Source organism: Drosophila innubila (genome assembly GCF_004354385.1).
Source record: "Drosophila innubila isolate TH190305 chromosome 3L unlocalized genomic scaffold, UK_Dinn_1.0 0_D_3L, whole genome shotgun sequence".
NCBI lineage: Eukaryota > Metazoa > Arthropoda > Insecta > Diptera > Drosophilidae > Drosophila > Drosophila innubila.
Window position 1 is genome coordinate 20,935,576 of NW_022995376.1, and position 13,620 is coordinate 20,949,195.

General features: G+C 34.9%; 1 protein-coding gene across 3 annotated transcripts; it reads left to right on the forward strand.

The window, feature by feature from the left end:
- Positions 1–28: 28 nt before the first annotated feature.
- On the forward strand, positions 29–10,962 carry LOC117789246 (serine/threonine-protein kinase BRSK2). 3 transcript variants are annotated; one of them, XM_034628357.1, is made up of 15 exons: positions 29–230; positions 307–401; positions 1,756–1,982; positions 2,072–2,222; positions 5,312–5,527; positions 5,795–5,994; positions 6,761–6,985; positions 7,049–7,551; positions 7,656–7,814; positions 7,871–8,037; positions 9,004–9,108; positions 9,181–9,256; positions 9,318–9,490; positions 9,550–9,680; positions 9,741–10,962. In XM_034628357.1, the coding sequence occupies exons 1-15, from the start codon at positions 143–145 to the stop codon at positions 9,823–9,825; spliced, it is 2,601 nt and encodes an 866-aa protein (XP_034484248.1). In that variant the 5' UTR covers positions 29–142; the 3' UTR covers positions 9,826–10,962. The 3 variants fall into 3 exon arrangements, with proteins under 3 accessions (XP_034484248.1, XP_034484249.1, XP_034484250.1); XM_034628358.1 differs by having other exon boundaries at positions 7,049–7,521; XM_034628359.1 differs by having other exon boundaries at positions 7,049–7,503.
- The last annotated feature ends 2,658 nt before the right edge of the window (positions 10,963–13,620 follow it).

The following is a 13,620-nucleotide window of genomic DNA, read 5'->3' on the forward strand; positions in this document are numbered from 1 at the left end:
CAGAAGTAGGAGGAGGAGGCAGGGGAGGGAAGGAGCTGCTGGAGTTGTGTGAATGGCCAGACGACAGCTGACGCTGCCTGCGAGAAACAGCTAACAGCTGACAATCTTATAGCCAGGACAGAGCCGCAGTCAAGGCCATAAAATGCAAAAGGAGAACAATGTGACGGCAGAGAACTGCCAATTCGTTGGCCCCTATCGCCTCGAGAAGACCCTCGGCAAGGGACAAACGGGTAAGTCGAAATCTCAAAATCAACTCGTCAATCCTTCAACCATTCAACCAATTTTAATTTTAATTCTTTTTCATAGGACTTGTCAAGTTGGGCGTGCATTGTGTGATTGGCAAGAAGGTGGCCATTAAAATAATCAATCGCGAGAAACTCAGCGAATCGGTGCTAATGAAGGTAAAACAAACCAAACCCTGACCTTTCCCCTTTCCCTTTATCACTCCGACTTTGTCAATTACCCATTCCTTCTGCCACAATCCGCAGTGGCTTCTGACGTTGCAAAAAGTTTTGTAGCCAATTTTTTATTGTTCTGTTGTTTGTCTTTTGACGCTAGTCATAAAAATAAAAGAGTAGCGAAGAGAAAAGCGACAATAAAAATGTTGTCGCTCTGTTTTCGCCTTGAAATTCAAAAACAAGACAACGTTAAGTTCTTCTGCTAAGGGAAGTTCAAAGGGCGGAATTTTGGCATGTTATGCTGTTAAAGGGTAAAAAAATAAAATTTTTATTTTTCGCATTTATGGATTTTTAAGAACTTTTAGGATATCTATCAAAAACTTGGTTGTGGCACAAGTTTAGCTGGTCAACTAGTAATTAAAACTTTGAGCTGCGTTAACAGACTGTTGTTGACAGTCGGGGTTAGGGGATGGAATTGGTACTTTTTACATATTTTATAAGCAAAGTTATAGTAGAAAATTAGAAACAGTAAATGGAGGGAATAGTTTCTTTCTATAAAGCAATTAAAGCGTTCTTGAACACTGCTTTATGCTATTAATTAAAGCTTAAACGCACTGAAGTTAAATTTATCCACATTGAAAGTGTTTTTTTTTTTTTTTTGTTATCAGATTCTGTCAGAATAGAAGCGCCCAACCATAAATATCAACTAAATTATTACCACAAAAATTGGTGCATTTTGTAGGACATTGAAAGGACATGCGACAAATTAGTGCGTGCGTCGACAAAGTAAACCAAAAATACAATAGGAAAATCACCAAAAGCACAACTGTCAATAGTAGTGGTAAGGTAAAGAAAAAATGGAGCGAGAAGGAGAAAGAGATAGGGTAGACAAGGGAGAGGTGACAAAAGCTCAGAGTTGATTATACTAGCATAATCACGAAAACTTGGGTTATATACAGACTGTAGACATACACGTACATAGTCATATGTATATAGGACAATTGAGTGCAAGGTGAACGCGCTGGCCTCTATAAATAGCTTGGGGGCGATTGCGTGTCTTGGCAGGTCAGCAGCTGGTCGAGACACGCAATGACATGTCCAGGCCAGGACATTTACATTAAAAAAAAAAAAGCATAAACACACTGAATGCATTGTATATGCGAGATATTATCGAACATTTAGAAAAATGTGAAGGAGAGTTGGCAACATTATCGATAATCACTTGCAAAACATTTTAAGGATAATTACTTGGTGTGTTTGTTTGTTAGAGAGCTAGGGAGGTATGTAGGTGTGCGTGTGTGTGTGTGTGTTCAGCAAGTGCTCAAGTCTGGCATTGTCATTCTTATTCTCATTCAAGGTTGAACGTGAAATTGCCATCATGAAACTAATCGATCATCCGCACGTGCTCGGTCTGAGCGATGTGTATGAGAATAAGAAATATTTATATCTTATATTGGAGCACGTATCTGGCGGTGAGCTGTTCGATTATCTGGTTAAAAAGGGACGTCTAACGCCCAAAGAAGCACGCAAGTTCTTCAGGCAAATCATCTCAGCGCTGGATTTCTGTCATTCACACTCCATATGGTAGGCACAAACCCTTACTGCAAATCTATTTGATTACTATAGTTGTATGCCATAAATCTCAATAACCTTTGGCGTAACCCATCTTGCAGTCATCGTGACTTGAAGCCCGAGAATTTGCTGCTGGACGAGAAGAATAATATTAAGATAGCGGACTTTGGAATGGCCTCATTGCAGCCAGCTGGCAGCATGCTGGAAACATCATGTGGTTCACCGCACTACGCCTGTCCAGAGGTCATACGGGTAAGTCTGCCAAACAAAGTCTCTGTAGAACTAAGCTTGAACACATTACGTATACGCAGCGTGTCTGCCAAGCAAAGTCTCTGTAGAACTAGGCTTGATATTACGTATACGCAGAGATGCATTTTTAATTGGAGAATGAATTTTATACGCCGAGATGAATTTTAAATTGGAGAATCTTGTTTTAAGCAATCAGTCAAACGTATTATTAAAGAATATTTAATATTTCCGATTTACTAATTTTTTTAATTGGAATTCTGCAAACATTTTACTTAAATTCATAGTTGAAATTCTTATGTTTAATTTTTTGTCAATGTAAAAAGAAAAACTTAGTAAATATAATTTTTAAAGTCTTAAATAAAGAATCTTCAATATTATTATCAGTCATTCATATTACTGAAACGAAGTGCTAAAATTCGAACATAAGAAACTATTTCGATAATATTCAGGTATTATAAATATTTTCACAATGTGGCACACATGGCATAAGTTAGATCCTATGTAGTGTTTATTTCATAAACTTTAAAAACAGTAAGCACTACAGAAATAAATAATTAAATTAAGTATTTCATACACTTTATGCAGAGTTAAATATTAAGAATGAGAGTTAAAAAAAAATGCTTTAGATGTTGGAATTATTACCATAACAATAACATTAACATACTGCAAATTTGATAATTAGGAAAACTCAGCCTTTAGCTTACTTACTCAGCATAATAAAGAAAAGGCGTGGTAAAATACAAAGACTGATATAGGGCAACTTATAGTTCATCACTTTAATTATTTGTAGTGTTGTCAATCAGGATAAAGTTTTTAGCAGCAAATTCGTTAGCCAGCTGACTCCTGATGCTTGAGCTCCACTTAATCCTGCAGCTCCTACTGTGTGGTATGGTATCTCATGCAAATGTCGCCAGATATGCAAATTGTGTATCCCTTGCAAGCAACTTTGTCGTTGTCATGTGCGCATATGATTTGCCGGTAGGAGCAGAGTGAGTTGAGTGAGAGGTATTTAGTAAGGGGAAGGTAGGTGCCGTGTGGCATGACAGACGATCCCGTGTTTGGTTTTTTCCCAAGCAAGTTGCATGCATCATTTCACTCACGCAGCAGCAGACAGCAACTGCTGTCTGGCAAACCAAGCTGCGTGTTATAAATTCATAAGCGGAATTTTAAAATATATCCTTGCCTGCAACGATAAATTCCTGGTTTGTTACGTGATCTTTTTCCACCAAGGATATATGTATTTTATAAATATTCAAATTTTAAAGTGCTATCTCACCATTCGCATACATAGTTGCATTTATCTTTTCTGTCTTGATTTTGAGATAATTGATGGGTAGCACCCAACCTCCCCCTCTGAAAAATAATAACTGACAGCAGGATAAAAGCTACCTAGCATCAGTTGTAATTGATTTGGCTTTCTTTTCAACCGAATGTCCCACACAGCATTTGGTGAATTGTTCAATCAGTCTTGCAGGTGACCTTTAGAAACCTCAGTCAATCAATCACTTGAGTGGTCGTTAAGGGCTCCACAAACAGCATGTTTAATAGTAAAAGTATGTGGTGAGGTTGAGTTTAGACCAGTGAAGGTCTAGAAAATCACATTAAGCTGGACATTTTCAATCAATTCGTTGAGTGAATACTATTTTAAATTCTAGTTTATTAAAAAATGTTTTGAGATTTCCTGTAGATTTGCTTATATGAATAGTAATTATTTGTTTTGGCATATGAAAATAGAATACGGAAAATAATTAAAGAATACATATAATATTCTTTAGAGCATCCTGGACATTTAAGTTCAGCAAATCCTGTTAAATAAACATTAAACATCTATGCTTTAAATATATTTTTAAAAATAAAATAAATAAATAATCGATAGCCTGTTTGGTTTGTTGCTTAGTAAATACTTTAATTGCAATTGTTTGTAGTGGCATTTACAACTTTTTACCTGCACCAATTGTAATTGCAATGGGCATTACACATCGCTGAATGTTGCAGCAATTATTGTGTGCAACTCGAAGTCATTGTGCCACTTAACGGCCAAGTCAATAACCGAAGGCCCGCAACGAGTGCTCGACATTTGACGGACATGTCAATGGACGTCTAAATGTGAATTGCAGCAAGTTGTATCTTTTGTTGTTGTTGTTGGGTTGAATGACTGTCTACTCTCTGTAATAGTTGCAGTTCATTTTGGCATTATAAATTTATAAATATGTAACATAGCAAGGCTCCAAGTGAACATCGCCTTGAGTCGAAAGGGTAAAAAGGTTCGACAACCCACGCGGCCAATAGCCAATTTTCTTAATCGAATTTCGCATATTGAGAAAATGAAGGGAAAAGACAATAAAACTAAATCACACACAAGTGAAGAAAACTAATAAAAATACACAACGTAAGAGGAGTGCGCAGAAATATACCCTGTTTGATTAGTAGGTGAATAGTAGGTAAATATATTAAAATGTGATTTAAAATATACGGAAAATATACAAAAATGTAACGAAAGCTTTATTAATAAAATGATAATTTTTAAAATAATATTTTAAATAATGAACTCTTTAACCATTTAAAATGCTCAAGATTAGTGTAGTTTTTTAATAATAAAGCAGTCTGGCAACTCTGTGATCAGAAGATATTGCTATAGCAATTACCTTTTGACTAAAAGGATCACTAGCTAGCTATCTCTCTTTGCCATCTCTCTTGCCATGCTCTCTCTATCTCTTTCTCTATATGCAATTTAAATAGAAAAGATACAGACAAAATGAGTTAAATGTACAAAAAATTAGTAACCATGATTTTAATACTTAAAATTATTATAAATGATTGATTATAACTAGAAAAAGGACCAAATAAGAATAAAGTACAAAATAAATGCTGTATATTAGGAAAGATTATTTTATTATAAAAATATATAAAACATATATATTTTCGATAATAACTATTTTATAAATTTATGAAATTCTAACTACCCTATTAATTGTAAACATATTACGCGGTATTTTGAATGTCTCAATTTCTGATTTGCTTGTTTTGTTGTTTTTGTCATTTCCTTTTGCTCGGCTTGTTCTCGGTGTCCCCTCTTGCTCGGTGGAACGAAGGGTGAGAAGTACGATGGACGCAAGGCGGATGTGTGGTCATGTGGTGTCATACTGTATGCACTGCTGGTGGGTGCGTTGCCCTTCGACGATGACAACTTGCGCCAGCTGTTGGAGAAAGTCAAGCGCGGCGTCTTTCACATACCACACTTTGTGCCGCCCGATTGCCAGAGTCTGTTGCGTGGCATGATTGAAGTCAATCCGGACAGGCGTCTAACGGTGAGTCATCCAAATGGCAATTGCAACAAATCTAAACAACAATTGAATGTGCGTGCGTGCGTGTGTCCGTCTGTTTGTACGTGTGTGGTGTATGCATGTTTGGGTGGGTGGTTGTTTGTGGCATGCAACAACCCCAAAAAATATGTAAGGCACAGCTCTTGCCTTTGTTTGAATTTGCTTTCTTGTTTATTTATTTTTTTTTTTTGGGTCAAAACGCTGCAGGACATGTTAACCTTTGTGTAATGTACTCGTATGTTCGTTTTTTAGCTGGCCGAAATAAATCGTCATCCCTGGGTCACGGCTGGTGGCAAAGGCGAGCTGGAGCTGGAGCTGCCCATGATGGAGGTGGTGCAAACACATGTCATACCCACAGCCAATGCTGTGGATCCGGATGTCCTCAATGCCATATGCTCGCTCGGTTGCTTCAAGGAGAAGGACAAACTCATACAGGAGCTGCTTAGCGCCAGGTAAGTGGGGAGGGGAAATACTCAGCATGCCACAAATGTCTGGTTAGCCCGAGAATCATTTGTTATCGCAAATAATAGTGACGAGTTTAAAAAATCAAAGCTGAAAAATTATCTAGTTAAATGGGGAAGTCTGAGATACACATATTATCTTAGGATGAGACACTCTATAATCGGGACAAAATATATATTTATTTCTTATGAAAGTAAAACAAAAATAAAAGCGTATATTCAATATTCAGAATAATATTCCAAATATACCAAAAATTAAGGAAAAAAGTTTTTTTTAATAAAAGTAAATATATTAAATAAATATATCGCTATTTATTTAATAATAAATATAATATTTAATATATCGTACTTTAATTCGATGATTTATTTAACGATCTATAGAGTTGATGAAATCGATTAAAAAAAAATTGCAACTTACTGGTGATTGAAGAAAAATAAGATTTTTAATAAAAGTATGCTTGTATTTTTTTGATTACAATTGCAATTTCAAATTTTAAAATAAATTTGTTGAGAAAACTTGATATTTGCAACTCGATCAATTGTTTTCCGATATATCGACAGCTCAATACTTATTTGTGGCGATTTATTATTTCGATATAAAACTCGATCTAAAATTTGGATTTACATCACTATAACAAATCATTCTATTCTCATAATATTTTGATATATATAAAAAAAATTTAAAAAACACGTTTTTATATTTTAATAGTTATATTTTAAATAAAAAAACCGTGAAAATCGTTCCTATTTATTATAGCCACAATACCGAAAAGGTTATTTACTTTCTGCTGCTGGAGCGTAAGCGTCGTCGGCCGGCGCTGGAGGATGATGAGGAGATAGCACAGAAATCACGCAGTGAGCTGGATGCAGTGGATCCGCCAAGAAAGCGACTGGACAAATGCCGCATCAATGGCACCAATGCGCCCAGTTATGGACAGATCTCGGAGGGTTCACCACTCACGCCGCGACGACAGGCCTTCAAGTGAGTTGATTCTAATTTTAATGGGTCTTATTTGCTAACTGATATACCTTGTTTCATGGACAGTTTCCGCTCGTATAGTAGCACACGGAATCACCAGAGACGCTCGCCCACAACAGTGTCGTCTTCGGTGCGTAGCTCCTCATATCACAGTCCGACACGATGCAACTCTCCGATGAGTTCGGCCCAGCAACAGGCGAATGCCATATCGAGGCCATCCTCGCCAGCGGCGGGCACACGTCATTCCACGTATGGGGATCGTGAACGTTCCGGTTCGGTGCATCATCCGTCGGTCAGTCGGACGCCATCGCACAGCTCACAGAAGAGCATTGAGGGGGATGTGGTGGTGGTGAGGGAACCACGTCTGGAGCGTCGCGATTCGTCACGTCAGGCGCCAGAACGAAGTGGTTCCGTGCGGGATCGTGGCGATTGTGTGGGTCCACCGCCTGGCAGTCCCGGTGGCAATTCGGGCAGCAATTCATCAGCGGCATCGCCATCGGTGCATCATCGCGCCAACTCAGGTCCGACAATTGCCATTAGTATGTTCCACGATCCAGACTCGAATAGTGGTGTGTGCATGCCCCGTAGACCCTTTGTGATATTTTCCCCTCAGTCCACACGGAACAGTCTGTCACTAATCCAATCTATACTTTTTATCTATTCCCTCGAACAGTTGTGAATCCTAATGGCTCGCCAATGCTCAACAATAGCAGTCCTGGCATGCCCGGCTCACCCTGTAATACGCCTGGGGGGCAACTCTGGAAAACGCGACTCACGAATATCAAGAACAGCTTTCTGGGCAGCCCGCGTTTCCATCGCAGAAAAATGCAGGGTATGTTCATATAATTCCCATTTGAGTGAGTCCATTTTTGACCGCTTGTTTTTCAGTCTCCGCCGATGAGGTGCATTTAACTCCGGAATCTTCGCCAGAGTTGACCAAACGCTCTTGGTTCGGCAACTTGATAACCACGGAAAAGGATGAGACCTTCACCATATTGGTCAAGGGAAAACCCATTGCCACAGTCAAAGCTCATTTGATACATGCATTTCTATCCGTAAGTCTCTGAAAATTATTATGAATATTTACAAATAATTTTCAATTATATTTCCATTGATTTTCAATAGATTTTTAAATATTCAGTTTAAAAATATTTCAGCTTATTATTTGCGATTATAGAGTGTACTAACTAACCCGTTACTTATTTCAATGTATACAAAAGTACTTTAAAGAATTTACTACCTGATAAAAACTACTGCATACTTTTAGGTGATTGTATTGAAATAATAATTTTTTTAATAAATTTGGTTAGCAATTACTCCCGTTCTACTTGTCCGATCTTGCTGTGGTTAAATGATTTTATAGATAATATTAATAGATAACGTTAATTACCACATAAACTATATTATCTTAAAAACTGTGGGTGTGGTGGCTTTTCGCGATTTGCGGGTGCGAAAGGTCGCGTGACAAAAATTGAAAACAGATTTGACCTGCGTGGGGTCTTTAGAAATCTGTGTGCCAAATTTGGTATCTCTATCTCTTTTAGTCTCTGAGATCTAGGCGCTCACACGGACGGACGGACGGACGGACAGACGGACAGACATACATGGCTAAATAAGTGGGGTGATTTTGTTTTTCAATCTTTTTGAAATATTAAGGCGAAATTAACCCTTGTTAGCTATAGCAAATTTTTTCTTAGATTAAGAAAATCTGCCAATAGAGTCAAATTATATGATTAACATTTAAAATTTAAAATTAATTTGTAAATTTAAACTTGAGAGATATTCGGACAAATAGATATTACATAAACTTAAAATTAATTTGTAAATTGAAACTTGAGAAATATTCTGATAAATAGATATAACATAAATAAACTTAGCTCAATTTATTAAAAAAAAAACTTAATAGTTAGTTTTTACAATGCAAAATTGTGAAAATGAATAAATGGGTTTTATTAACTTTTTATTAAGAAATAACAGATATCAGTTTAGTTAATTAATCGTAATTTAAACTACATTTTCAGATGGCCGAACTATCGCATAGTGTAGTTTCGCCCACCTCGTTCCGTGTGGAATATAAACGCAACGGCAACGGACCAGTTATGTTTCAGCGTCATGTCAAGTTTCAGGTAAGTACACCAAGAGAAAGACTCATCGATCAGAAAAATAATAATAATAAAAATAAATTTTTCTTATCTTAGGTTGACATAAGCGCCATTTGCAAACAAGGTGATATTGCGGATATGCTATTCGCTCTAACGTTTACACTGCTATCAGGTGGGTTATACCGACTGGATATGTCCTACAATTTCATTGACCAATTGTCTTATTTTTGCAGGCAATATTCGCCGCTTTCGTCGCATTTGCGAGCACATACAGTCGCAGGTGTGCTCGAAACGTTTTCCGGGTCCTAGCAGTCCGCCAACAGTAACCTCAGTCACCCAGGCGGTCTCCGAGAGCTCCTCGTGTGGTTCGGTATCCAGCGAACGTTTGTCCTACAAGCGCCAGGTGGTAAGTTGAAAGAGAAATAAACCTAATGGTATACATCTAAATTTTGAATTGGGGAACAGATTGAAAACGATTTGGAAAATGATTCCATATTCTCATATAAATCGGGTAATGGACGTCGCGCATCAACGACGAATAACAACAATGCCAATCCCGTGGATATACCAGGCAGTCCCATTGCAGTGCGTTCAAAGTAAGTATGCCATAAATATTGTCGCATACACCTATCGATTAATATTAATCGTTTTCACAGCTCCGAGACGGCTGAGCATGAACGCAACCGCGAACTGCAGAGTGAGCGACAGGCGACAACGATGTCCGGTAGTGCAATCGCATGAGAATTATTTCTCTGATTTAGTTACATTTTTCCCAAGGATATTTGTTTCCAATTAACAATAAGAAATACTACCAAATATTTCAACTAAACGAACTCAAAACTGCAACTGAAACAGTATTTTGTCCCTCTTCAACACGAATACTAACAACAATAAGCTCGATAAGAAAGCAATAATAGTGGAATTTACAATAACTTATAAAGAGAAAAAGAAAATACACAGCTAAACATTTTAAAATTTCAGCAACTGAAGCGGAAACTGCTTAAAGTCGATTGAGGAAAACTTTTGCTAGCTGCTGCAGCTTTTCACATATTCTGTTATATTTATCGAAATCTATATCTCTACATTGTTTTGACTATAATTTGATTTTAGAGTATGTTCTTTTGTATGGACATTGTTGCCGCCGCGCCTAAAAGCTTACAAACTATGACTTAATAACACCGTGTAAAAATACCAAAATAACAAAAGCGAGATTAAACAAAGAATACTTAAAAGATAAAGTAATTACGAAACAAAAACAATTCGTTTGGAGTAGTTTTTGAATACGCTCTAGCTTAAGCCACAATGTTATTATAGAGTTTTTCATAATCTAGTCTAAGCTTGATATTAGCTAACCAAATTAAATGCTACTCAAGTAAACGCCAGCAATTTGTATATTGTGTAAAAAACAAGAATGCACTGACTAAACAAAATACCAAAAATACTGAATAAAATAAATCAATCCTTAAAGCTACGCGTTGCTGTTTTTCTATGCAAAACAAATGAAAATAAAGAAAACAAAACTATTTTGGTATCCACACAAACAAATCATTTACTCAGAAACACAAACTATTTTTCCTAAAATAAAAAAAATACTAAATAAACAACAACATCTTTCCGACTTCTAAGCATGCAAACAGGACGATCATAATATTGTTGTGTGGTACAGTAAGAAATCGAATACGAAGTGCACAGTGTATAAAGTACAGTTAAAACGAACTACATTAATCAACTCGAAATTAATATGTATTATGGAAAGCTAGACTAAAGTTGAACATGTATAAATCAAATATTGATGTGGAAAAGGATATTGTTTAAGTTGCTGAGCTGCACGAGAGCAAAGAAAACCCAATAAAAATTGACTTAAAAATTTTCTATTATTAAAAAAAGCAAAAAAAAAACATCTCTTAGAGCACACGCTTGGGTTAGCTAAAGCCAGCTGTCCACAAATGCACAAATCTCGATATATGTAATACTCCAAGTTATTATTATTGGTAATAATAATAACATTTAACAGAGTATCGTATCCAACAATCATTTTCCTATTTTCCAACACTCGTTTTTCTAGTACTTTTTGAAATTGAATTAACCATTTTATCTACTTTCTATCATACATTATATGATATTTTGAAACTAAAAGACTTACGAAAAATGAACATAAAGCAAATCCAAACAAAAACCGTCCATTTATCCAGATTAAACTATAACGTAGGCAACTCAGCAACTTAAACAATTTGGGCAAGTCAAACGGATGCAAGAATGAAAGGTAAAAAATAAAAACATTTAGCTAAATACTGAGTATAAGTATGTATAAAAAATACTAAATAGATGAAGAACTGTAAGACAGCAATATAAAAAAAAATACACGAAAACAAAGTGATTAGTTTAAATATTACATGCAAATATTAAAAAAGTTGACGAAAAAGGTAAAGGATTATATTAAAAGATGGATATCGAAAAAAAATAAATGGCATAAAAGACAGTAAAAAAATATTCAAATCAAATTTGTATAGTTTAAAAACTAAACTGACTTAAATAAGTACTCGAATGCAACAAAGAACTCATGCAATAATGTTGAAATTGAATTACTTTTTAATATAAACTATATACATTTTATATATAATACGATCAAATTATTTATCAATCATTCAAGTCATTTAAACCAGACAGACATACATTCAAAATTAAGCTCACCGAATTGAACAAATAGCATTGCATATACATACATATATTTATTATACACATATATACATATGCATACATATATCATATACATACACGTACATTATTTAACTAACTCTTTATACATACTATATTCTGTACTTATATGTACATATTATTATGCATTTACTTTCATATACAAGAATGCCCAAGTTCCCAGCAAACATACATACAAACATACAACCATACATGCATACATTTACTATATACATATATTATAACCTATATACATCACATACACACTCTAACATATGAAATATATATTTACAAAAGTAAAAATCTAAATTTAACTGAAATTTGTCGTAGAAGACCGAAAATTGTTGATTTTGTATCACAAAAAAATACAAAATGTACAAATAATAAGATCATATTTTTGACATGCCGAACAAAAAGAATATCGATCAAAAAAATACTAAACTAAATACCAGAATTGATCTGCATACTAAAACACTGAACTAAAAAAAATAATAAATGCTTTATAAACAAATATAAATACAATCTAATACTCAATGCTGCATAATGCCACGCCTACCTTTTACCTTATCTGAAGCCCAAACCAAATAATAAAAACATTTTTGCTATCTCGAGTAAAGCAATGTCGAGAGTGTTCGACTAGCAGTTACCCTGCACCCAGATAATTCTATGCAGATCATTGAAAAACTTTCCTAATTATTATGCGAATGCTATTAATTATTTTTGTATGCCAAGAAATCTGAAGATATTTTAAAGTATTTTCCTGGGTTCAGGGAAATATGAAGAACTAACTTAAATAAAAAGAAAAACAAATACTTTTCTTAAAAACATAATCAGCCACGAACCTACCTAACTCATTTTACAAGCTTTTTGTAACTCACAAGGATGAGACGGAATTATGCGTTTGAGTTTCGCTGAGAAGCTGAAATTTGATAATTTGATATGCAACGTATACATATATATTTCTATATATTAATATATATTATACAAATCTGAGTAAGCGCTTTCTTCAATCGCGAATGTTTACATTTATATTATAAATAAACAAATTGAATATTTATAAAAAACTAATAAAAAAAAGAAAACATAAACTTAGACTGTAATGTTGTGTATTGTACTACGCTTTATATGATAATTTATTCTTTTCCAGATATCTGAAATACTTTAATCGAATATTTTTGCAAGTTCTTTATGTTTAAGTTCAATGCATCGTGCGCTTTGTTTATATATTTAAATAAGTTGAAACTGTATTGTAAATTTAATTTAAGCTTGGGATAAACGTGTTTAACGTGAATGTCTGATGGGGAAGGCAGGGAGATCCATTAAAAAAAGAACAACAACAAATATAAAAACAAAGGAAAAAATACAAATACAAAAATAAAATAAATAAAGCATAATGAAAACCAAATAAGTGCATCTGTTATTAGGTTAAAAGAATTATTTATATTGTTTGCAACAAAATGTGTGAAATATATATAAAATAATTATAAAGTCTAGCATAAAATAAATGAAAAACCAACAAAAACATTAAACAAACATGAACATAAAGCGAACAAAAATTGTAATTGCAATTTAAAAATAAAATTATAAATATTTCAAGTAATGAACAAATGACTTTGAATTAGTTGAGTTTTTTTTTGGTAAAGAAAATTTCCATTCGATTTCCCTAGCTCTTGTCCCACTGTACAATGAACATGATGCACCCCAGGAAAATTACGTCATTTACCGCCACATGTCGTTGTAGCGTAACAGCCAAACATTTGGGGAGGCATCTCGTAAAGCAATCAGCTGTTTCTGAGAGAGCGCAACCAAGAGAGTGAGAGACGGATGTAGAGAGAGAGAAAG

Bases quoted from the DNA above. Each gene is read 5' to 3' on its own strand.
- LOC117789246 (XM_034628357.1), top strand. From the start codon at position 143: ATGCAAAAGGAGAACAATGTGACGGCAGAGAACTGCCAATTCGTTGGC. The intron at 231-306 runs GTAAGTCGAAAT...TCTTTTTCATAG, and splicing joins CCTCGGCAAGGGACAAACGG to GACTTGTCAAGTTGGGCGTG. The intron at 9,681-9,740 runs GTAAGTATGCCA...TCGTTTTCACAG, and splicing joins CCCATTGCAGTGCGTTCAAA to CTCCGAGACGGCTGAGCATG.